This window comes from Crinia signifera, chromosome 8 (assembly GCF_055691185.1).
Source record: "Crinia signifera chromosome 8, ASM5569118v1, whole genome shotgun sequence".
Classification (NCBI taxonomy): domain Eukaryota; kingdom Metazoa; phylum Chordata; class Amphibia; order Anura; family Myobatrachidae; genus Crinia; species Crinia signifera.
Window position 1 is genome coordinate 90335157 of NC_139224.1, and position 24119 is coordinate 90359275.

A 24119-nucleotide genomic window follows, 5' to 3' on the forward strand; every position below is an offset into this window, starting at 1 on the left:
TCCGTGAGTGCCATCATTCTATTTGGAGTCTACACATTGCATCTGCAGAGGGGCACCCGGAGCAGCAATTTGTTTGGAGAGAGTGCCGATATTTTTGGACTATGTCTATATATATCTATATATATATATATATATATATATATATATATATATATATATATATATATATATATATATATATATATATATATATATATATATATATATATATCATTTTTATATATATCTATATATATATATATATCTCTCTCTCTCTCTCTCTCTCTCTCTCTCTCTCTCTCTCTCTCTCTCTCTCTCTCTCTCTCTCTCTCTCTCTCTCTCTCTCTCTCTCTCTCTCTCTCTCTCTTCCCCACCACCACCCCCCCCCCCCCCCACCACCACCCCACTGCTGGTCGGCACTCGTTTTAATAGATAAGTCCAGGTGCACTCCGCATCAACCAATACGAATCCAAAGAAGGAGGCACTCCAGTATAAGTGATCAAAAACGGCTATTGATCGCTTATACTGGAGTGCCTCCTTCTTTGGATTCGTATATATCTCTATATCTATATATATATCTATCTCTTTATATCTTATCTATCCTATCTATCTTATCTTTCTATCTAACCTTTCTTTTAGTCACTCTACAGCCAGATAATTGAAAATGTAGTTCCTAGGTTGGAGTAGTAATGCTATTTAAAAGTAATAACAAATGGAAATGTATTTTTGAATACAGTTGGTTGTTTATAAAGCAGCACATAAGGGGCCGCATTAGCCAAGTGTTCCAGCACGCAGTATGATGTGGGAGTGTTCAGATTGACAGAGGGTGGAATACATTTTTTTCAATTTGAATTGACAATGGACTTATTGCTGCCTTTCTGATAAAGAACATGGGTTATTAGTGTGAGTGATTGGGTTTGATGGACTTGTCCTTATACTTTCATTTACTATGTATTATAACACTGTCACTTTCGGCATTCGTGATGCTTCTTTGATTATAGCACTCAGATATCAAGTACTTTAAAATGTACCATTGCATTCCCTTGAAAGGTTTCCACAAGCGATCAAGGTGCTTTACATTAGCTAACTATTAAATGTCGACTTTATTTCCAACTTCCTCACAGAAAGACAGAAGTGTAGAAACTCACAGCAGGTAGCCACTTTGCTTCATATGTAGTTAGATCAGGCCTGGTTTCATTTGAATTGTTTTTTACATTTGCAAACCTGGCCACAGTATGTTCATATATATTTATGTAGGTACCTTCCTATTTATCTGTTTTTGCTTTGCTCATTTCATAGTCTGCAATTCTATGTTTGGGTAATATCTACAGCAATTTCAGCTACAAATGCATCTAAATTAAATATTGGATTGTATTTACTCATAGAAAAAAACAACTCTTGCATGGGTCAACAGGAGAGCCATACATCCTATAACATAAAAAAATGCGCAGGGCGAAGTCACACATTTGCAAACATCTGAAAGCCACATGCTGCATCTAGGTGTCTCTACTCAGGTGGTAATGCCCCAAATAATAATAGCCCCAGTCAGAATCTGGCTTCAATACCCCCCCAAAGGGAATCTGTAGCAGACGAGTCCCACTGAGAAAATATTGGCTGGGATTGAATTCCCCTTTTTTGTGTTCAATGCAAAAACACATGAACCTAAACCAAACTCATTTGGAGATGCTACATGATCCTCCAAATATTAATAGTTAATGCTGCACCGAAAAATGATGCACAAAATTAATGTTAAATGTGTTCCCACAGACGTACATACGGTATAAGGGAGGTGTTTACTTCTGTAAATTCCCAATAAGCCTGTGGAGGGATATATACTGATGACCGGCAGTGGGCATGCTGCAGGTCTGTATGCAGACACCGGCATCCTGATGGAGGGAATCCTGACTTACCTCCACGCAGCTTAACTTTAGCATGTAGGGTTCTCTGTACTTAGCTATTATCTATAAATAATAAAATGCAGGGAATATGGGTTTCTGACACACATGGCATATGTAACGTTTTTGGGTGCAGTCTGATGCAACTTTTTAAGTTTGCTGTCAGCTCTTTGGTGTGTAGGGGCACTGGAGATGTTAACTTTAATTTTATTCAGTTTATTTTCAGTCCCCACTTTTTACCTTTTGGTTTTCAGCAGGTATTCTTTTCTGCAGTGTTTTATTTAAATGGGATACCGTGCACTTTTAATGCCCCTGAATTCTAGTAAGTGAATGTCTTTTTTGTAGACTGCTGCTTACTTTAGCAGATAAAGTACTATCCTGAAATCTTTGCTTTGAAAAGAAAATGAGGGACGGATAGAAATAGAAGACAAGTGAGACGATCAGCAGTGTGATAAAACAGTGAAATTTAACCAAGCTTTTCATAAAGTTACAATCCTGAAAGAAAATCTTGTCTCTCAAATTGAATATACTGTACCTTTTATCATAGGCTGAAATGTGTACATGACTTCTAACTAGGAGATACTAAATCAATTGGAATGTACTTTTTGATTCTAAAATACTCCAGCGGCTAACTGCACAACTTGGCATGCCTTTCCACTGTGTTTCTCTCAGGGTTTACAAAAACTCTGGTTGCTGCTGGAATATGTAGTTCTACAGCAGCTGGAGTGCTTCATGTTGAATACTGACAATTGGCTGCACATAGTTTTCATTTTGGATACGAAATTATGGGAATAACGTACTTAATTGGGAATTTGTATAACCACTGGCTGCAATAGCTGATCTTTAAACTGTGCTAATGGTTGAAGGATAGAACATCTGGCAGAAATCATTGGTCTGCCACAGGGTTTGTCTAAAGGCCCATACACAGATTTTCATTTCAAAAGACTTTGCCAAAATCTTTGATAGATAAATCTTTCACCAAAGTAGTGCGTACACACTGGACTATTTTCCTCAAAGAGCAAGAGATTTTCAGGAGGCGAAAGACTTTGCTGGGCAGGGTTTGAATTCCAAGGGTGGGAGCAGGGGCCATTTTAATCAGTGCATTCCTGTTCTTGGTGCCTGATTCAGAACTGATTGCTGGGCTGCGTATATTGGGAGCCCAGCAATCAGGTAAACTCCACCCCGCGCCGCCCGGGTGATAGTGACAAATTGTCGGGTGACGGCAGCGTAAGGGTGGCGGTGATGGTGACGTATAGTGGGTAACAGCAGCGCGAGGGTGATGGGCAGTGGGTGACGGCAGCGTAAGGGTGATGGTGACGTATAGTGGGTGACAGCAGCGTGAGGGTGATGGGCAGTGGGTGATAGTGACGGGTAGAAGGTGAAAGCTGTTTATGTACGCAGTGTCACCTGGCGGTCCCGCAGTTGTAGAGTTGTACTGGCTCGGGGGGCACATGCCATCCTGTCACCTGACACAGTCCGCCACTGGAACTTGGGCCCCTAGCATCAAGACGACCCAGAATATATGCATTGCTGGCCTGTGCCAGCAATGTATATATTACTAGCTAATACGTAATCATTGGTGCCCAGTGGTAACAATAATATATACATTGCTGGTCTGTGCCAGCAATGTATATATTACTAGCTAATACCTAATCATTGGTGCCCAGTGGTACCAATAATATATACATTGCTGGTCTGTGCCAGCAATGTATATATTACTGGCTTATTAATAACATTGGTGCCCAGTGGTGCCAGTAATATATACATTGCTGGCATATGCCAGTAATGTATATATTACTGCATTATGAACATTATTGGTGGCCAGTGGTGCCATCTATATACATTGCTGGCATGTGCCAGCAATGTATATTAATGGCTTGTTAATAACATTGGTGCCCAGTGGTGCCAGTAATATATACATTGCTGGCCTGTGCCAGCAATGTATATATTACTGCATTATAAATATCATTGGTGGCCAGTGGTGCCAGGAATATATACATTGCTGGCATGTGCCAGCAATGTATATATTACTGCCTTTAATCATTGGTGGTCAGCGGCTGCGTGTGCATACATAATGATACACGCACTGTGCGGAGCAGGGGGAAGTTGCGGCCAGTGAGCCGGGGGCGGGGCATTCGGACGGGGGCGGGGCGCTCCGGCGTGCGTGTAGCCAGGAGGGGAGAGAAGTCTGTGCTGTAGGACAGGTCTGCAGCGTGTGCCGTCACTGCCGTGTGAGCCGGTCAGCGTGGGAACGAGGAGGGGTGAGTATAAGCAGGGGGAGGGAGCAGGCGATCAGCTGGGCTGAAAGTCTGTGATCTTTCAGCCCGGCTGCCGTACACATTTAGCGATGATGGCTAAAAAACCAGCCATCATCGCTAGATGTGCTGGTAAAACCAGCAGACTGCCCACCTCGGTAGCGATGATGCGGGAGCGCGCATCATCGCTAGTCGGGGATCTCTGGCCCATACACACTAGGCAATTTTGAGCTGAAAATCGGCCAAAACACCCGTTTTGACCGATTTTCAGCTCAAAATCGTCAAATGTGTATGGGCCTTAATAGTTTATGAATTTTAGGTAATGTGAACATTATTGGGCAGATTGGATTGTCCACCCTCAAATAATTTGATGGAGTTTGATCCAACCAACCTATATTAGAAGCTTCATCAATGAGTCAACTTATTTTTTTGTTCTATATAGGATAGATGTCTACTCTCTCATACACAAAATGATCATGTGATCATGTGATCCACAGTTGTGGAGCACATGGTCAGTAAGCGCTTAAAAAGTAAGTGATGGGTAGCTGATCACTCGAATAACAATCTATGTAAAATTTTAGCTCGGTCGGAAAACTGCAAGGTGACCCTCATCAACCCTGACATTTTGAAATTTTTGCCTGGAAAGTCCATATTGTTTTTAAGATTAAAAACTTTTGTCATGTATTCTTCGTATTAAAAGGATAAGTGACAATAAATATAATGGGGAAGGCAACTTGCAAAGCGAGGGGCAGTTATAACTTTTTTTCTCCTTCATCCGCGTTAGTAACTTGCGCTTACTTGTTCATTTTGTTATGGCATTATGATATAGATCTTTATCAAAATCGCACCAAATCACACGTCACATTTTGTGACTTTTTTTTTCATTTTTTTTTCTATCATGTACACCAGTGATTTTAAATTTTTACGTTTTATTTTGGTTTACTTTTCTCTTATTTAATACGGTCTTGTTCTTTTTGTTTAGTGGTTTGTTTTTGTTTTTTTACCAGCTGGGCCTTTTTTTTTTTTTTTTAATAGAATACATGTTATTTACATGATAACATTTTATATTCAAATTAGAATGTTGGTTATGTAATACAGGTCGAGTATCCCGTATCCGAATATCCGTTATCCAAATTATTCCGAAATACGGACATTCCAGAAAGTGAAAATTTTTTTTTTTTTTTTGCTAAAAACTCACTGGGGACATATGTAACAGCATCACTTGGGACATGATATGTAACTGGCACTATATATGTGCAAGACAATGATTGCTTGGCATTCAAATTCAGTGCTGAGATAGTACACACATTTTGTTTCACGTTTTGAAACCTTGTTTTTTGAACAATTAAAATATGTTTGTGTGTATTTTATGTGGTAATAAAATATATTTGTGTGTATATTATGTGTTTATACAGCATAAATGCAAGATACTTCAAAATACATCATTGAAATATTAAAATATTCCGAAATACGGAATAATCCGTTATCCAAAATTCTCCTGGTCCCGAGCATTTTGGATACGGGATACTCAACCTGTATAAAATGTTGACCTTTATGGCTACTCCTTAGGGAGGCTTTTAGAGTATTTCAATTAGCACTGAAAACTTAACTGATGTTAGAGATGGTGGTAGCCTCAAACTTTTCATTTCTTGTTCAGTTGTTGTTACTACCCAATCTAAATTGCTTACTTTACATGGAACTCTTAAATTGCACATACATGGTTACTGGCTCCTTTTGGAATTGAGCTCACTAGTGTAGTGAATTGCGGTATATGCAAATACAAACTCTCTTGTATCATGAAGTGTGAGGTCCATGGTGCTGAAACCAATATCTCTGGCATTTACCACAAAAGGCTTTTTTCAAATCTGCTGCCATACAGGTTTTAATGGACATTCAAACACAACTGTTGGTACTTGTTTCCTAGCACGGCACCCACGTATGGCATCTTATGCATTGTATCGCATCGCATGCCATATAGTTGCATGCGATGCGATTTTGGCCCCCTTATACGATTTTTTATTGTATAAGCACCCTAATGGGTGCTTACAATGTTAAATGCACCCCCCACTATGAATGCCAACCCGAAGCGTGGCAAGCGCTGCGGTATGCGTCCTCCGACCTTTTCATACCCCCACTATCCACGTCAGCGTGGAGTTGATCTTAGATAGTGTGGCGAGCACAGTGAACCACCGAGCCCAAAGTGTGGCAAGCGGACGCGTATTACTTTACATGTATTCCGCGTCCCCTTGCGGGGCTCGCTGCGCTCTCCACACTATCTAAAATCAACTCCATGCCGACGTGGATAGTGGGGGTATGAAAAGGTCGGAGGACGATTACCACTGCCCCTCGCGGGCTTGCTGCGCTCCGGGTTGGCGTTGATACTGGGGGTGGCGTGGGGGTGCTTTTAACATTGTAAGCACCCATTACGGTGCTTATACTATTAATAATCTTATAGGGGGGACATTTAACATTGAAAACACCCATTGTATATGGCATATAATGCGATGATTTTAAATTGTATGACATCGGGTGCCATCGCATAACATCGCATCGCATACCATTGTAAGGCTTATGGTATGCGATGCGATGGGCGCTGTGCTAGGAAACAAGTACCCAACTGTTTTAACTGGCACTCTCCATCTTAGTAAAGAAATGGCCCTGTTGCAAAGTGTGAATGAGACAGCCTCACTGAAGATAGTGCGTGTAAACATGACCAGTTATTTATATAGTGCACATATTAATTATTATTTGAAGTGGAATGCAGTAATTCTGTATATAGAATATTTGCCTATTCACATGAGTCCCTGCCTCAGTCGAGCTTTCCATCTATATTCCCTACCAGATGTACATGCACTCACATTGAACCTAGGGTAATTTGGAGGAAACTGATAAGCATAGGGAGAATGTGCAATCTCCACACAGTTGCATCACAGTGGGATTCAAACCCATGACCTGATTGCTGTGAGGCATTACTGCTAACCATCACACTCTGCTGCCCAAGTCAAACTACTGAGAATGTCCTGTGGACAAGAGACCAGATTAAAGCCCTGTGGTAAAGTACATCACCCCTATTTTTACAGAAACAAAACTTTTCCTACAGTTAAAAATAGAGATAATTGATGTTTTTGGGTTGCTTTACTGCATATGGCACTGGATTCCATGCATTTATACTTGACCTAATATCTGGAGATTACCTACCAATTTTGAAATGTTATATTGAACTCTGTCAGAAAGAGGACACTGTCGCGTCTTGTCTGCTAAAACAATGATCACAAACACTGAAAAGCGCACAGCAACAGATAATATTATATGCATTAAGCCCAGATCTAAATCCTATAGAAAAACGTGAGAAAACAGGTGATAGAGGTTGAAACAGTTTTCACAAGATATGGTCATTTTTATTTTTGGCAGAACAGCGTAATGGGGCTTCCTAAGGATTTGCGGGGTAAATTATAAAAAAAGTTTCTAAAAAAATGAAGGTGATGTTGCCCATATTAATCAGATTCTCTAGAAAGCAATAGAGACCTGATAGATGGAATCTGGTTGCTTAAAATATCAGTAAGCAAATACCTAGGATGGTATGACTGCAATGTCAATATGCAAATGTTCTGGAGGGGGGTATGGACTGCCTTTAAACTTCTATTAAGAGAAGTCTAAAGATGTCAACAAGAATGTTATGGGTCGGGGTAGGGAGGCCAATCCCGAGATTGGGATCCTGTGAATTGATCACCTTTTGCCTTTGATCCGATTTTACACCCGATAAGCATGTTGATCCGATTCCTCGGCATCAGGTGAAAAGAGCCCAAACTGCTCTAATGGATGTGAGCCTTTAGATATGTAGCAAAGCCTATTTACATGTGCAGCATTAATCAGCATGTTCTTATGTAAGTAAAAATGCTTATTGATGGGCTTTGTATAATTCTTCTTGTCATGACTTGGGATATGACTTTGCTGGTCTAATGAATCAGACTAATATGGATACCATAAAAACTGCCTGGTTACTGGTTGAAAGCCACAGCATTGTGATTATTATTATACTATAAAACAAATTCAATGTAACTGTTTCCTACTGTCAAAACTTTTTTTATTTGCCAATTTTCAAAACAGAATAAATTGGGAGCATATCGGATATTACAATGATTATGAAACCGTTTATTTGTATCAGAATATTAGTATAAAAGAGATTTGACCATACCTTTAATATTTACATGTAGTCAAAGCTTGCCAATTTTTAATCTGTCCCTTATATTTGTTTTAAGGTAATATTCTCATACCATGAAATTGGCACTTGAGAAAAATGTTAGTGGCCTAGGATTACATAATGTATGATAAATGTAATTGTTAAACGCAAAAATATGCATATGTCCCTGTCAAATCTTACAGCATTTTTAATGCAATTTTGAATAAGCAATATCCTCCGCTGATAATTGCACAATGAAGTAAAAGGCTAAAGAAAGTATAACTATAAACCATGTCATGAAAATTAGATTATGATTGCAAGAGGACAATTGCAGCGCTGCCTTTAAATTACATCCAAAGTATAATATAGAGCCTTTCACTAAATATTCATGTTTTACTGTCATTCAGGAGTAACATTTCAAGGGCGTCGCACAAACCAATCCTAGTAGTGTTAAAATGTGTGTTCATAAAATTTACGAAATTCAACATTTTAAAATGATTACCATAGTATATGGGATAGCTAGTCATAATTAATGCTTAGAAGCAAAAAAAAAATGCAGTTATTAGTTACATATTCGTTATGGACTGAGGTCACTTCTATATTATTTTTAAACCTCTAAGAATTATTTTTACAATATAATTTTTCTACTATACACTGATAAGACATTCACTGAAACGCAAACAAAAAGCTGACTCTTAACCACAAACTATACTTAAAATCAATTATGACATGTGACTCTTGGTACATTTCTGTCCTTAGTCAAAGGAACAGATCAACGTGAATTAAACAATGTAGGCCAGTTTATCTTCCTGATGTTTGTTAGGTAGAGGTAGGGACCATGGCACAGGTCTAAATGATAAATAAAAAATAATCAGATATGCCCTCGGTATGAACGGACATTGTGTTTATCCATATAGTATTAGGTTAATGGATCATCCTGCATCTTTCTATTATTGTTTGCATCAGGCTATTCAAGATGGCACTCTTGTAGTCAATGTAAATGAGGTAGAGGGTCCAGAAAAATAGTAATAAGCACACTTACCTCCCCCCTAAGCCAGGGAAAGAAACCAACCAGCACTCGTGTAGTTACATAAAGGTGAATTGTATTAGAATTTACAGCATGTCAATCAAGCAAAGCACGGGAATTCCATGTGATGTAGGCGGAGTACTGAACTGTTGCCTTTCAGTGCTATCATAGAAGTGGACACCGGTGGACAGCTGCAGTGGGGGGAGGCCAGTGTGAAGGGAATGGGGAAGTAATCAGATGCAATGATCGCCTATGTATGGCAGTGTGGGCATGCAGTGGCAGCGAACCAGACAAACACTGTCCGTTGTGCAGTTCCCTGCTGAGTAACCCAGACATGGGTAGTTAAAGGCATGTTAGTCATGGTCCTAGGCTTGTTACTCTATTATTGTTTGGAGATGCAGATATGGATGACCATCAGTGGTATTCCCTTGAGCTAGTACAAGTCAGTTGTATGGAAGGAGAGGAAGAAGTAAACTGTGTGGGAGCACACTCACCAGGGATAATGAGGTTAAATATTTGATAAAATAGTGACTTTATTAGGTATACATTAAAAAAGAGAAAATACATATGACGTCTCTATTGCCTGGAATTCAGCCGTTCTGAAATTGTGAGAATATGATCATATTGTAATCTAGCAATTCATTCAATGAACATCTGAGCTATAGCATGGTCAATTGGCAGTAGTTGTAAAGTGTAAGAAGCAATTGCTGGAAATAAGAAAAGGGACCTTTTATTCATTCTGCCTGCTTAACCCCTGTAATGTATGTGGTTAAATTGCGGGAATTCTAGTCATAGGTCCAATGAGCTTGTTATCTGTGATACAGTAGTAATATTGGATTAGCAACCAAAGTGCACCCTAGATATAACTAAAACGTCATGGAATTTGCAATAAGGTACCTTGGTATTCCCTGGTGGTCTCCCATTCAAGTATAAATAAAGGTCCCTTTTCTTCAACATGTGCTTCTCACACGTTACAACTACTGTCAATTGATCATGCATTTGCTCGGCTGTTCATTGAAACTATTGTGATACTACAATTATTATGATCATATTCTCACATAACTGAATTACAGGCAACAAATAAGTCATATGTTTTCTCTTTTTTTAATGTAGACCTAATAAAGTCACTTTTAGTGAATATTTAACCTCATTATCCTCAGCAAGTGTGCTCCCACATCATCTCCTATCATGCAATAAACTGTGAAGATGTATAAAGTATTTCATCTGGAGATGACCATTTCCAGCTGCTGCAAGCTGGCTCCATCTCTGATGTCCCTGATATCACCTGGGTAACTTTTTTTCAACCTATTTAGCATACAGTACATGAACTTTCCTAATTATATGTTTAGCTGGCTATATCCATGCATAGGCTATCATACCCGCTATAAATAACACATAATATTCTCTGTTGGCACTGGTGATGAATTATTTAACGGGGGATCTAGATGTTAAGTCCAAATGAACCTTTGCTTCATTCTCCAGCTCCAAAATTTAAATCTGCAACAAATGTTTCCTTTCTCCTGTTGGACACAATACTATAGGTTCAGGCAGACATGCACGGAGAAAGCAGAACAAAAAAAAATCAGTGCAGATGAATTTAATATAACATTGCGATTACAATACCCAGAATAAAAATGGCATATATCAAGTCTCCAAAGTAGCTTCTGATAAAGGACCTTGTAGGTCTGAAAGTGTGGCATTGCTTCCTGAGTGACTAGACTACTGGTGATGGTGGAGCTTCCATGAGGGGTACAGAATCTGTAGCTGATACCGGTGTTACATCAAGTACACTGAGGACTCACTCTATCTCCTGCAGCTTGCCACTTTGGAGACTTGATATTTCTCATTTTCTGTTATTCATTGGACTTCAATTTAAATTCCAATAAACACTTAAAACCAGGTACCGTATTTTTCACTCTATAAGACGCACCTGACCATAAGACGCACCTAGTTTTAGAGGAGGAAAACAGGAGCAGCTCACAGAGGTCTGGGCCGCGGGGATCATGCAGTGTGCTGTGGGGTCCGTTCGGCGAATGGGATATCATCAGTGGGGTCCCTGTGGCAGATGGGAACTAGTAGCGCTACTGAACGGTACTAGCGTTCACACATTGAAAAAGGGGCTTAGTGCCTTTAAAACGTCAGGTAACGGATGTGACCTAATCTTGTTTGAAATACAAGTTTTTCACTTTGTAAACCCCGTGAGTGCTGCCTGCTTCTTCACTGGAGATATATATATATATATATTTATTATTATTTTATATATATTATTATTTTTTATATGCTTCTGTTTATACTCTCCTCCCCACTTTCTTTTTCATAGTTTCACAAGCAAGACCACCACCCAACCAAAAGAAAGGTAGGAGGTGCAAATATTTTCTGTACGTTTTGTTCATCAGGCTGGGATGTATAATCATGAAATTATAATTTTCTCCTTCCTCCCACCAACTTCCTCCAGGTTCACGTACACCTATAATTATTATACCAGCTGCTACCACTTCTCTAATAACTATGCTAAACTCTAAAGATCTTCTGCAGGATCTAAAGTAAGTATTTGTTAATAGAAAAACTTTAATTAGTATCTTTTTAAGCAGTTGTTTCCATTTATTTCCAGATGTTATCATAATACATAGATTAGTTCTGTGCGTAAGCTTATTTTATGCATATTATTTTGCACTATGTGAACGAATATCTTTTTTTTATATACAAGTAAAGCTATTGTTTTCTTATTTAATGATATTCTTACTGCTAACCAGAATAATGATCGACGGTTTGTTTGTTTTTTTGGGGTTTTTTTTTTCTTTTTTTTTTAGATAAACATTTGAATGGAGGACATGTTTTAGTAAAAGATTTTTTTTTCCCCCCAGAAGTTAAATGTCTGATAAATTACTGTGTTGAAAACAGGTCATGCATGCTAGAGTGCACAAAAAAAACCACTTCTTGTTTTCCTTCTCTTAAGGTGCGTACACACAATGGTCTGTAGGACTGCCAATATCGTTATTGTACGGATAAACACTGAACAATATTGTCAACAATCTTGTTAAGTCACATCACTGGGTCCCCCACTGAGAATGCTGCTGTTGACGATTTGTCAAATTGATCTGTATGCACAGATGATGTTTCGTTCATAGCGTACACACTAGTCGATATTTTAAACGATATTGCTCAGAATGGCCAAAAAAGAGCGATGATATAAAGAAAAAAAAATCCAGTCTGTACGCACCTTTACTCCCACTATAGAAAGGGGAATTGCGCTTATTCACACTCATAGATCCAAAGAGGGGTCCAACTTCACCTGCAGAATTTTTTTTTTTTTTTTTACTATACCATTTTTCCATTGCACTTCATTTTGTTTCCCTTGCTCTCAAAGGTCCATTCTCCCAATTACTTGTTCACAGCGGTTCCTGATTTAATCCTCTTTCCATGAGCAACCTTCTTTCATACAGAGTGATGTAAAAATTTCCAATGACAGTCCTACTGTCTATCACTTGTCCCCTATAATTTTTGCACAAAAAGAAAACAGCGCATTATTACTTCAGGCTAGTCCACTTATACCCTATTTATTATGTGTGCAAAACATACTCCTTTGTCATACAAAGACACTTAAGGCACTATTCAATTTATTTTTCCCTGGGAGTGGTGAGCTGAAATGTACAAATGCTTTGTGTATACTCCCTAGCTATTGCCTTAAACTATTCTATTAACTCATTCCTATTATCTAAATTTGTCAAGTAGACAATGACTCGTAAGTAAGCAGGCACTCACTACCTCCCAAAAGTGCTTCTAGTGGAAGTGCTCAGTGTCTTCACTGAATTCATCCTTGTATGTTGCATCCTGGTTTATCAGCAAACTACTAAAAATGAAGGGATATCTACAGTATTCTAGATACTATTGCACTTATTCTAAAATGTATTTTTGTTTTAAAAGGTTCGTTTCATCAGATGAAAAGAAGAAACAAGGTTGTCAGAGAGAAAATGAAGTTTTAATTCAAAGAAGAAAAGACCAAATGCAGCCTGGTGGCACGAGTATAAGTGTTACTGTACCATACAGGGTAATAGATCAACCCCTAAAACTGCTGCCACAGGACTGGTACGTGTTGCACTGTACAACATTCTTTGTGGAATGACCACAACAAAACAAAAGTCAACATTGAGGGTTTGTGTATGTTATAATCTTCATTTGTCTGCTTTCTTTGTATCTGTCTAAACCAGATAAGACATTGTGCTAAGGGAACACTTACAGGTGTATCATTATTATTATTATTATTATAATTTTATTTATAGGGCGCCACAAGTGTTTCGCAGTGCCGTACAAAGGAACAGTACAGGGAGAAAAAAATTTAGCAATACATTGAATAAATAACAAAAATAGAGTACAGGTAAAGAGCACCACAGTTCAATACACATTACCGCTTAAATATAAGTAGTGAGGACTTGTTCAACATACTACTAGAGGCTTGTGGCCAATGATGGAGATGAGTATGCGGACAAAGATGGTTACTGAGTGTTTAAATAGAACAGGGCTTTGACAACAGGAGGGAAGAGGGCCCTGCTCTGAGGAGCTTACAATCTAGTAGGAAGGGGGGAGACAGACCGATTACTTGAGGTGCAAGCAATTGGGAGGTGGCTTGATAGCAGGATGTAAGCAGGCAGGGGGTCAGAGAACCAGCCTCAGGACAGGTTTATGCAGTGGAAGGGTACACTTTGAATAGGTGAGTTTTCAGTGCCCGTTTGAAGCTTTGCAAGGTCGGGGAGAGTCTATCGGAGCTCAGTGCCACTGAAGGGGTGCAACACGGGCAAAGTCCTGAACTCTAGCATGGGAAGCAGTGATCAGGGTGGAGGAGAGACTACAGCCGTCGGCTGACCGTAGAGAACGGGAGGGTGTGTGAATGGTGATGAGGTTAGAGATATATAGAGCAATGGAATTAGAAATGTGTGAGGTGTTTGAAGAGGATTGTGTAGGGGAATGGGAGCCAGTGCAGATTTTGTTGAAGGGGAGTGGCAGAAGTAGAGTCATACCCAGTGACTTGGTGACACCTAGCATAAGTTTGTTCAACAAGCGTCTTATAAGCACAGTAAAACTACTGGAAGTGGACAAAATATTTTGCTAGTGAAAGAAGACTGCTGCGATCTTTTTAAGGTGAACTGAAATGTGATCTTTTAAAATAAAGTTTTTTTGGTACTTGTGTATTATCACGGCGCCCACGATGTACATGTTAGTACATCGCATACATCGCATCGCATCGCATGCGATATAACCTCATGCGATGCGATCCGATCCGATTTTTCATTGTACAAGCACTCTGATGGGTGCTTTCAATGTTAAATGCACCCCCATTGTCAACGCCACCCCCACTATCAACGCCCACCCGAAGCGTGGCGAGCGCAGCGGTACGCGTCCTCCGACCTTTTCATACCCCCACTATCCACGTCGACTTGGAGTTGATTTTAGATAGTGTGGCGAGCCACCGAGCCCGAAGCGTGGCAAGCGGATGACTTCACATGTATTCCGCGTCTCCTCGCAGGGCTTGCTGTGCTCTCCTCGCTTCGGGCTCGGTGGCTCGCTGCGCTCGCCACACTATCTAAATTCAACTCCACGCCGACATAGATAGTGGAGCTGCGCTCGCCATGCTTCAGGTTGGCGTTCATAGTGGGGATCGCGTTGACAATGGGGGGGGGGATCATTTGACATCGTATGCACCCATTAGGGTGCTTATACAATAAAAATCGCATGTGATCACATCGCATGACATTTGCTGGCATGCAATGCGATATTTAATTGTACATTTTTCTGTTTTGACGCGAAAATCGCATGCCATCGCATACCTTATTTAGTGGTATGCGATGCGATGGGCGCCGTGATAATACACAAGTACTGTTTTTTTTGTTTTTTTTTGGGGGGGGGGGGTTATTTTGTCTAAAAAATTCTGTAATTTTATTCTGTGAAGTGGCATGCTATTTTTACTCATGTGCTTGCAGCACATAAATATATTTAATTTTCAAGTTTATTTTTTATTATTTCCACATTCGCCAGCAGGGGGCTGAGAGCCGCTCATTAGATATTCACTTCACACTGGTCCCGCTCATTACATATGCACAAGCGGGACCAATGCAGCGGCTCCCTCCACAGTTCCCCTGCCAGCTCTCCTCCGGGGGGCAGCTTGTGCTGCTTGTGACCCCGGGAGCCCTCCTCCCCCCCACACATTCCAGCACAGGCAGGGAGACTTCCATCTCTCTGCCTGCCGCCGGCTCCCTGTGGCGGTTAAATATCACCGTCAGAGGCAGCAAGCCCCTGCGGCATTGTATAGGGTGACAAGGAGGGCTGGCAGCGAATGCTCCATCCCTCCGTAACCCTGCGAATGTGCAGCGAATCCTAAACAGGATTCGCTGCACATTGCGATCACCACCATTGAATACTGGCCTTAGTGTGACTCCTCCTTTAGATTTGTGTCGTGTGTTTTTTTTCTTGGTAGTATAGTGCTGGGCAGACAACTAGCACTTGTCCAACTTGGTACCCATACTTGTCTGGCCTAATTGAACATTGTATCCTGACTGGAGTAATAGTGTTATTATGTAACAATGCTTCTTTCTTCCAGGGACCGTGTGGTAGCAGTGTTTGTTCAAGGTCCTGCTTGGCAATTTAAGGGCTGGCCATGGGTGCTGCCTGATGGATCTCCTGTAGATATATTTGCAAAAAGTAAGGTTTTAACCACTTTTTGTTGTGAATCAATTATTTTAAACTGTTTTGTTCTTAATATATTATTTATACAACAGAAGAGGTTTAAAGTTAGAGATCTGGAATGAGCTTACCTTGTAACTATTCAGAATTAGCTTGTTGCTCTTCAGTTTGTTGTAAAAAAAGATTGTCCATTGACACTAAAATGCACTACATATTTAATACATCTCCCCATTAATATGAATTGGGAGTAAAATTAAAACACATCTTATTTAAATGTACAATTTCTAACCATCTTTGTTGCTTAATGCAGTTAAAGCCTTCCATCTCAAGTATGATGAAGTTCGATTGGACACAAATGTACAGAAATGGGATGTAACCGTTTTGGAGTTGAGTTACCACAAAAGACATTTGGACAGACCTGTTTTCCTAAAGTTTTGGGAAACATTGGACAGGTAAAAGCTTTTTAGGAATCTTTATTCAGAATTGTGCTTTCTAGCTTTAATATTGAGGTCAATATTTTAAGTGAAATATGTAGTTTGGAATTTATAGTTTTTTTTTTTTAAATTTGCTTTATGTAATGTCACGATCTCAATTTAACATTCCCATCATGATTTGAAAGCACTACATTTTTATACTTTACTTATATTGCTACTCTTTTGAGAATACTGGTTTTTACGTTGTAAAACGGTCTTCCATGGTATTGTATGTGTACTCTCCCCGTACATCTATATTCTTTTCCATTTTTAATGTTTTTAGTTTAGTTTTCTTGTTTGTGTACACCCTAAAGCTGGGTACAAACTAGATATGTTGCCTTATCCTATGGATTGGGTTGACATATCAGGTACAATGTCTACTGTGTACCATGATATGCACGCTTCCGCAGGTCACTAGAAACATCCCCCATCAGCTGTGTAGCAGTGCAGATGGGAGATGTCCCTAGCAGGGACATGTTAAAAAATGCAGCATTCTATGTGGCTTTCCCCATCAGACCCGGCATTGGCATGGATGTATGCAATTGCCACATGGTGGCTCCAATCAGCGGCCATGCCGGGCTGTGGTTGCACATCACTAAGTGTGTAGCTAGCTTTACAGCTCATTAAAACAATACTGCATTCCTCCTGAAAAGTCAAGAAATTAGAAGCCATTTTCTCATGTATACCTCCATGCCTTTGGTATGTCAGAATAATGAAATAAACTGAAAGAGCTAAATTATTTCTTATTCACCAAATATATTCTAAAATGGAAACATTTGTTGTACTTCTTAAATCAAGATAAAATGTTCAAGTAATTAAGGTCTTGAATTAGCATAATTACTCAACATTTATATAATAGTGATTCAGCCTATAAAAAAATGAGAAAAGTAGTCCCTGCTGTTTGGTATTCTGTGCACCAAAGTGAACATGGACCAGAGAAAGTGAGAGTTGTCTGAGAACATTCCAAAGAACATTATAGAAAAGCATGTTAAATGTAAGGGCTAGAACATCTGTAATGCTGGGCATACACTAGACCAGGGCTGGGCAATTGCGGCCCTCCAGATGTTTATGAACTACACATCCCAGCATGCCTTGCATCAGTTTCAGCATGGCCACATAGCAAAACTAATGCAAAGCATCCTGGGATGTGTAGTTCCTCAACATCTGGAGGGCCGCAATTGCCCAGCCCTGCACTAGACCAACTTTCATCCAACTAGTTGGATTCAAAATCGGGTACTTTATGGGAGCAAAGGACAATCGTCTATTTGCTCTCACACCCAGGAAAATGGACAAAAACATTCAGTCAAATTGTTTAAATTAACCCAATTCAACTACAGTACAAAATCAGCTCAAAATCGACTTTATTGGTCAGGTATACTTGCGTATACTAGGAATTCGTTTTCGGTTTGCTGTGATGCAGCCAGATGGGTAACAAGTAAACAGTATAAACCATAAACAATATAAACAGGTGGTGGGAGCATGAACAGTCATATAGAAAGTTATTACGAGGGGAGACGGTGTTATGTGCAAAGGGTTATGGCGCGACAGTGAGGTGTTCATGAGTTCACATGTCAACAGGTGAACCGCTTGAGGAAAAACTTTTTAGGCTTCTGGTGGACCTGGTGGGAATAGCCCTGTAGCATCTGCCTGATGGCAGCATGTTAAACAAGCCATGGCCAGGGTGTAGTTGGTCCTTGACTATCTTCGTTGCCTGCGTTTTTGCTCTGGACAGGTACAGGTCCTATACAGAGGGAATATTTGTCCCGATTTATCTTCTCCGTAGTTCGGACTACCTTTTGAAGTCTGCATTGATCTCTCTCGCTGGCGGAGCCGTACCAGACCAGTATTGAGGAGCACAGTACAGACTCCACAATTGCAGAGTAGAAGAGGAGCAGAAGCTTCTGCGGGATGTTGAACTTCCTCAGTTGCCTAAGGAAGAATAGCCTCTGCTGCGCTTTTCCAACAATAGTATCGGTGTTGGGCCCCCATTTAAGGTCCCGGGAGATTGTGGTTCCTAATAACTTGAAGGAGTCCACTAGCGACACCACACTGTCAGCAATTGATAGCTTCTTCCTAAAGTCCACTACCATCTCAACGGTTTTGATGCCGTTGCGATGTCTGAACTACTGTTTTTGTTTCCAGATTTTGGGAGCAAATTAGAAATGGCATTTGCTCCCATCCAGCATCAGATTTGGATTCCATCCAACTAACTAGTTAAATGAAAGTTGGACTATTGTATTGCCAGCATAAGCAGCTTGACATTCATGTGACTACAGTTGCAGATGTTCGGATGTGTGACGGTTATGGAACGCTAGCCAACCTTTTAAACCGAAAGATAGTGGGAGTGGCAAAACTTCTAAAGAGATAAAAGCTGAGCTCCAAGATCAAGGGATTTCATTGTCTGATGTTACCATATGATGCTTTTTGAGTGACCGTGGGCTCCATGTAAGAAGACTCAGGACTGCGCTTTAAAAAAACAAACAAAAAAAACCCCAAACTGAAACTTTCTACTAGCATTGTGTCAATGTGCATATCAGAATGTCCTTTGAACAGATGAGTCAAAAAAACTTCAGTTTTGACTCGAGTAGCATTAGCTCTAAAAATTAATAACATAGTGAAACTGGAATAAGGCTTGGTTATGTCTTGACCCAGTATTTGGAACACTGGTTCCAAGCCAGGTCAGATTCAGGATATGCAATGTTTACACTGCGGTGCAGACCCACAGTGTAAACGGGGGGCCTTTGGAGATTACATCTCCAATCACCGGGACCGCCGATCACTCCGCCGGGATTGACGTTCGTCGCGCTGGAGGTAAGCTGCTGCGCAGCCCCCGTGCACCCCAGCCCCATCCGCAAGTTGAATGGATGCAGCATACAGGCATCCATTCACCTCTTCCCTGCTTCTGCTGTTGTCTGCAGAGTTGGTTGAGCTTCCCCATTGCTGTAAATTGCATACCCGTTTACACTGCCCTCTACCCAGGTCCTACCCGTGTTCTACCCTGGTCAGGGCCTGTGTAGAAGTCCCGTATAAAGGGCACGGATTTAACCCCTTTTACACTGCCGCAGACTATTTACAAGGGAAATACCCGGGTTTTTGCAGCGGTATAAAAGAAGTATAACATTGTTTTTCGAGTGAAACATACCACCTAGTGTCTTAGTTGTAGGTCATGGGTACTGGAACAGGAAATTGACCCAAACACACAACTGGAAACACCCAATAAGGCATAAGAACAGAACATTTGACTGTTCTGAATTGGATTGCTATGAATCCTATTGAACGTGTAAATTCCTGTAACATACCGTCTAGAGCGGGAACCTTGGGACAGAGTATGCTGTTTGTATGTGACAAACTGCCTTTTGTCATGTACAAAAGTCTCTGCTATAGAGATCCCTTGATTGCAGGTATTGCCTCTAAATATTGTGCGATAACATATGAGGATATGGGTCCACTAACTTTTGTTTTCATGCCATTTTCATAATTTTAAGCTAAACTTTTGTGTCAAATTTAATGCAAAGTATAATTCTATTAAATACGCAATAACTATTGCTGGATGCCAATTCCTTTGGTCACTATAAATTTATTTCCATGAAAATCATGGAGGGTGCCAACAAATTTTTCCAAATCTGTGTGTCTATGCTGCACAGCACCAGATGCCTATCATCCGTCAGCTGCCATATCTCATGCCACTCTACTACCATTAAGAACCATGAGTGGCGTTTTATTTTTATTAAATCAGTTTTTTTTTGTATAAGACAGCTTAGAAGACTGCTGATTTATTTGATGTGAGATACTGCGATATGTGGCGAACGAGTTTTTATATGAACCACAAAAAAGTAGACACACATATACTGTACAAACGGTTTCATTTTATTTGGTACGTATACGTTAGTTGAGCGCCCACTAAGCTATTTGCTTAGTTTTACGCGTCCCCTTGCGGGGCTCGCCGCGCTTCGGGCTCGGTGCGCTTTGCACTGCCACACTATATAAAATCAACTCCCAATGCCGACATGGATAGTGGGGGTATGAGTGTAATAACTATAGTGGGTGCCCAACTAACATATAAGTACCTTTTTATTTTAGACTTTCTACATAATGCATATTTTATAAACTATTTTTTTTTTTGTTTAGATATATGGTGAAGCACAAATCACACTTACGGTTCTGAAGAATATGAATGTTTGCCATATTTTGAAAAATGAATTAGGACTTCACTCTCGCTTCAAGGATAAGACTGCATTTAAAATGTTGAAATGAAAACAACTCGAGCAAATGGATCATTTGGTCCTAGGAAGAGACTGTCGTAATTTTCAATTAAAACAAAAAAGTGTACTATTTTTTAAATGTTTGCATAATGTCTGCAATTAAAATTGTATATTTTGATAGCAAGAGTTACTTTGTTTTAAGCAGCATTTTCTTTAGATTTTGTTTACAGAACACACAACTCTGTACGGTAAGGGTGTATTCTCTCAACTTTTTTTTTTTTTTTGTTCCCCTCACCCCTTATGCATAAATATATTTTCTATGAAATGTTCAGTTATGTTTAAAATACGAAAATGTCAAACTGATTGCATATGAATTTGTGTACAGTGAAAAAAGGTATTATTCAAGGACTGCAAGTGAGAATAATAATTTGAACATTGGGGTTTGATTTTTTTTTTTTTTCATTCCAACAAATGGCTAAGGTCAAATATAAATCAATAAAAAATAGATATTAAACCCTATAGAGTTGTCTCATCTTAATATAGTTAGTACCTTGTCGTAGTGTTGCTTTGTTCATTTTACTTATTTGTACTACTGCTAAAGAACATTTTTCATATCTCTTCCAGGATTCTGGATGCAAACGTTTTCTGGGTAGAGTTTGTGTTTATTGGGGCAGATGTATTAAGCCAGGCAAAGAGATAAAGTGGAAGGAGATAACGCACCAGCCAATCAACCCCCAACTGTCATATTTTAAGCACAGCTGATTGGCTGGTGCGTTATCTCCTTCCACTTTATCTCCACTTTATTTTCAGTTTATCTCTTCTGCCCCATTGTTGCTTATTTGTAAAGCCAGACTGCTGGGGAAGTAAACAGTATCCATGCCTTGTCTTCTTCTAATTGTGTCTATTTTCCTGAGCTGCTCTAGCTCTTCTAGAGGGTAGCAGTTTCCCATGCCTGCCCATTATGGTGCGTCTGTCTTGCAAGTTAATCTGCGGCTTCCCACTTCATGAAATGAGTGCGCATGACGATAGCCACCTTGGGACCTTGGGCAAACTTCTGTAATTTCCCTGTCCTTTCCTGTCCTCAGGTAGAGAGGGAAAATGCTAGGGAAGGAGCTAGCGGCACCACTTAACTCCCATCTGTGTTAATAGCAAGCTTCATTGACTGTGGAATGGTTGAAAGGAAGGAGGAAAATACCAATTTCTCAGATGAAGGCTGCTGGATATCTATATATATATATCTATATCTATATATATATATATATATATATATATATATATATATATATGTATGTATATATAGTCTGTTTAGAACAGCACTCCTCAAATGTGTGCAAATAGTAGGTGCCCTCCAACGGATACCCAAAGCAGGGGTCCAACATACGAATCTGTGGTAGGCGGCACTCTCGATAAATCAAACACTCAATGGGTCAGGTTTCTTTATGCGACGTTTCGAAGCTCTTTATTTACGCTTCTTCATCAGGACATATAAAAGATTACAAACATACAAAGCATTTATATACATACCCAACCCAGCGTGATACCACGGTTCCCGCGTCTCCAGCCGGTCACAGCAGGAAGACGTCATCGACACGCGTCAATACGTCACTCCGTACTGCCGGGGATACGTCGTCACCATGGAAACATATATACAAATCATGTTGTCAATGACAGCCGTATAGCATAACATTTGAAAAAACACCAAAATCCACACATCTATTTTAAAATAAGTGTACCCATATCAAGTAAACATCAGGTCCGATATGAAAATCTTGTAAACACTTATCCCAAGTTGCCAAACACAGAAATATATAATAACATGCAAAATAAGCTGATGTGGCTCCATAAAAGAGAGCCCTACATTATAATAGCCGATTTCAGATGTGATCACTTAAAGCTAACAGATCAATGATAATGATAAGAACAGAGAAATATATAGCAGGGAACTTTCATAAAAACACATGCAGACCCGCAGACTCATTAAGCCCACGCGGCGATAATGTGCCCAGTCTCTGTATCCACTCCGTTTCACATCTTAGGAGTGCTAGAGGACGATTACCTCTTCTGATATCATAAGGTATGTGATCTATGATGACATAACGCAACATAGGAAGAGTGTGTTTAGCGTTCAGAAAATGACGGGCCACAGGCTGGTCACTGTGCCCCTTTTCCAGTGCCTTTTTAATCGCTGACCTGTGACCCGCCATTCTCTCACGCAATGTCCTCTCGGTCTTTCCTATGTAGTGCATGCCGCACGGACAAGAAATCATGTATATAATGAATTTAGTGGTGCACGTTACCCTATGTCTGATTAGGTAACGCTTACCACTATAGGGGTGACAAAAGGAGTCTGTGGCTATAAGCGACCTACATGTAGTGCAATCAAGGCACTTAAAACACCCTGGCCTCCTGCCAAGAAATTGCTCACTACCACTAGATTTTAATTTGGCCACATCAGATTTAACGAGTAAATCCCGTATATTGCGGCCTCTGGTGTAACATGGCATAATTTCAGTGTCTTCTAAATGTAAGGATCGGTCTGTTTTAACCAGTTTCCAGTTTTTCTTAGCAATACGGTTGATATCAATACTAGATTGGTTAAAATGGTTAACCCACGGTAGTCTCTGTCGACATTTATCAGTAGACTTTTTATTGTTATATGTTAACAGTTTTTCACGTGGTGTTGACATAGCCTTAATTTTGGCTGACCTCAATACTGAGTCAGAATACCCTCTCGCCGCAAATTTAGTGATCATAAAATTAATTTGACTTTCTGCCTCCCGCCTGTCACTACAAATTCGGCATACCCTCAAAAACTGAGAGTATGGTAATCCAAACTTGAGCGACCTCTGGTGACAGCTTGTGGCGTGCAACATCGTATTTCTGTCAGTCTCTTTAGTAAATAATGTCGTAGAAATCAAACCCTGGGAAACCATAATTTTAACATCCAAAAAGTTTACAGTCTTGTTGTCACAGGAAAAAGTCAATTTAACCGGACTATCGGTAGCATTATGTCTGGCAATGACCGTACTGAAGCTCTCCAAGTCACCCCTCCAAATTACAAAAAGATCATCGATGAAACGGGTATAGAATACCACGTTTCTCGATATCACAGAGTCATTAAAGAAAATATCCCTTTCATTCATCTGCATAAATGCGTTGGCATACGATGGTGCGAAATTGCTACCCATCGCACAGCCACTCCTCTGCATGTAGAATTTACTATCATACAGAAAGTAGCTGTGCGTGAGTACAAATTCCAATAAATCAAGAAAAAATTGTATATCAGGGCCATTATAACAATCACTCTGCTCCACAAGAAGACGCACAGCCTGCAGACCGCCATCATTCGGGATGACGGTGTACAGGCTGGTAACGTCGACACTGCAGAGCAGACAGTTATCTGCAATCCGACCCACACCCGCCAATTTGTTCA

At 40.0% G+C, this 24119-nt stretch overlaps 1 protein-coding gene across 1 annotated transcript in view; it reads left to right on the forward strand.

Moving 5' to 3' along the window:
- The window catches only part of CDC73 (cell division cycle 73), a 103111-nt gene extending 81907 nt beyond the window's left edge, over positions 1-21204 (forward strand). The window contains exons 12-17 of the mRNA XM_083156792.1: positions 11657-11692; positions 11792-11879; positions 13261-13422; positions 15929-16029; positions 16322-16463; positions 20613-21204. Coding sequence (XP_083012918.1) covers positions 11657-11692; positions 11792-11879; positions 13261-13422; positions 15929-16029; positions 16322-16463; positions 20613-20649 — 566 coding nt within the window. The 3' untranslated portion in view covers positions 20650-21204. The remainder of the gene's footprint in view (positions 1-11656; positions 11693-11791; positions 11880-13260; positions 13423-15928; positions 16030-16321; positions 16464-20612) is intronic.
- The last annotated feature ends 2915 nt before the right edge of the window (positions 21205-24119 follow it).